The 2,713-nt window shown below is 50.2% G+C and overlaps 1 protein-coding gene across 1 annotated transcript; it reads right to left on the reverse strand.

Annotated features, from left to right (window-relative positions):
* Positions 1 to 554: 554 nt before the first annotated feature.
* Positions 555 to 2,079, reverse strand: LOC123141549 (two-component response regulator ORR11). The gene is made up of 5 exons (XM_044560660.1): positions 1,671 to 2,079; positions 1,494 to 1,540; positions 1,239 to 1,316; positions 1,066 to 1,136; positions 555 to 973 (listed from the first exon to the last, which is right to left on the reverse strand). The coding sequence occupies exons 1-5, from the start codon at positions 1,816 to 1,818 to the stop codon at positions 886 to 888; spliced, it is 432 nt and encodes a 143-aa protein (XP_044416595.1). The 5' UTR covers positions 1,819 to 2,079; the 3' UTR covers positions 555 to 885.
* Between the last annotated feature and the right edge of the window lie 634 nt (positions 2,080 to 2,713).

The raw sequence follows: 2,713 nt of genomic DNA on the forward strand, positions 1-2,713 counted from the left end.
TAACACCGATCAATCGATCGGCAACAGAAAAAAGAACCCTAATCAATGGATAGGGAAAAAGACTCTCTAGAGCAGCCGGTCAACGGGACTGGCAGACGTAGGCGCGGCCCTCGGCGGCGGTCATGAAGGCCGACCGTCCGGGGGCGGCGCGGAGTGAAAGCGGCGGGCAATGGCTAGGGTTGGATCGATTAGGCTAATACCATGTTAGAAGGGAGAAAGAGATTTGATGGAATAGTTTTTTGTTTTTATTGCTTGAGCCTTGTGGACATATATATATGAATATATGGTCAACTTAAAATACAAGACAAGCCGAAACATATCCTAATCTATCTCATATTTTCAAACTTAACATAATACTCAACACTCCCCAACCCTGTTGCCGCAGCTGGAGCGACGAGCAGAGGGAAGGCGAGCCAGCGGCTGTGCCGGCGTAGGAACCGCCTCGCGTATCGCCTCGAGTGAGAGAGAGGAAACGGAACTGCCTCGCGTTGTTTATAAGGAGATCATGAACTCTGTTGTTAAGGCCTTCAATTTCCTCTAACCAAAACCAAACAAGTAAAGCAATCTTAATTGAAAAAAAATTCTCCGTTCTAAAATAGATGTCTCAACTTTATACCAACTTTAATATAAAATTAATATAAAGTTGTGTCATCTATTTTGGAATGTAATAAGTAACAGGCCACACCACCCAACAAATTGCTTGAGAACTACTACTGCTTTTGGACCGGCTGAAAGACACTAAAACCAAAAACGAAGAACACCTACTGTTTGCAGTTCACTCGAGATCTTGTCTGTTTAAACATGACACAAGGTGGCCAAAAAGGAAGCACGCGTGAACGAATGGTTTCACCGCAGCCCCACCAACGCCGCCGCCGCCGCCTCTTATCATGGGAGCACCCGGTTGAACACCCGCGACACGTCCGACGGCCGGACGGGCTTCATCAGGAAATCCTCTGCGCCTTCCTCCAAGCATCTGATTAACATAACAAGAAAAAGCACCGGGGTTAATCGACGTTTAGCTCCCATAGAGGAGCAGGACTTGGACATTGTATGTAGAATTCAGACCTGCTGATCCTTGTCGGCACGTTCTCCGAGGACATGATCACCACGGGGATCTGCTTCAGCGTGGATGACTCCTGCGCGATGTTTTCCTTTTAAACTAGATGTGATTTGGCTCTAAAAAAAGAAAGATTGCCACTAGGCAGGACTTAGAGAAGAAGAAATAAACTAGCACGCACCTTGACCTTCTTTAGGAGCTCGTATCCCGTCATCTCCGGCATCCAGTAGTCCGTAATTATCATGCTCACGTTGGGCTCCTGCACGGGATCCCCAAACACAGAAGCAGATCAGAAATACTACGTGATACTAAAAATGCCAAAAGATTATACGGCCAATAAAGAGATGAGAGAGAGGGAGAGAGAGAGAGAGAGAGAGAGAGAGAGAGAGAGAGAGAGAGAGAGAGAGAGATCGATCGAGAGAGATCAAAGGCGTACCGATCCTAGCAGCTCCAGGGCCCTCTTCCCGCTATCCACGGCCGTCACTGCCCACGAAACCAACAACAAAATACACTCGGTCACTTCTCATGCCGGCAAAACAAACGAAGCATCTACGCATGCAAACGCGCACAGATTCAATGACGATGCTGCAACCTGACCCACGATTCGACTCACCACGGAACCGAGAGCTGCGAAGGATGCCGGAGATGACGGCGCGGTCGACGGAGCTATCGTCCACCGCGAGAACGTGAAGAGGCACGCCGCCGCCGGCCCCCGAAAACACGGCCGTCGTCCCAACCACGCCTCCGGCGACGCTCGACATCTCGAAAGCTTCGTGTCGATCGCTAGGATAGAGAGAAGAAAGACACGCGCGCGAGTCTGTAGCAGTATCTCTCTCGTCTCTCGTGGGTCGTCACAATCAAGAAGGGGCCAGCCAGGGTTGTGCGTTTATATGCAGGGCCGAGGGTGATCGAGGGCGAGGGCGACGGGGAAAATAGAAGGTAGTGCAGCGCGGGAGATCCTAGTGCAGCTGTGCAGGGATCCACAGGATCTGGATACGGCACGGAGGCCGGATACCACACGACGACACACGTGCCGGACCGGATCGCGTGTACTTGTACGCGCGCGGCGAGTAAAGCGGAAATCTTGTGTCGCCGCAAAAGGGGAGGGGAGAGGATCGGAGCCAGGGGAGGGATTCACTCCCTCCTGCCTGTCGCGACCGAGGACGGACAGGATCTCCCCTCTTAAATGCCACCAGTCCCTTTTGATGCGTCACATGATCTCCTCGACGATATGATGTGACGATTCAGCTTAATTAGTACTCCCTCTGTCCATAATGTAAGACGTTTTTTTGACTCTAGTGTAGTGTCAAAAAACGTCTTACATTATGTGACGGAGGAAGTAGTAGATAGTGATACGAGGTCGGCCGATCTGTAAATTCATACTATCTGCATGTGCCATAAAACGTTTTCCCGGCCGGTGTAGATATATTTGTCCCGGCCTGGCCAAGCTGCCTTCGGCTGTTGCCAGCTTGTGCATCAATGACATTTTTTTTTGGACAGGATGCATCAATGGTCATATCTTTGTCACGGCCTGGCCGAGCTTGTGCATCAATGGCAATATGGCATCATCAACGCGGATTTTTAAATCAGTCTCAAGTGTTTGGAATTTAACCCTCCAACATGGATCAGCATATCAGTCAAACCGGTTCGGATGTC

Source organism: Triticum aestivum, chromosome 6D (genome assembly GCF_018294505.1).
Source record: "Triticum aestivum cultivar Chinese Spring chromosome 6D, IWGSC CS RefSeq v2.1, whole genome shotgun sequence".
NCBI lineage: Eukaryota > Viridiplantae > Streptophyta > Magnoliopsida > Poales > Poaceae > Triticum > Triticum aestivum.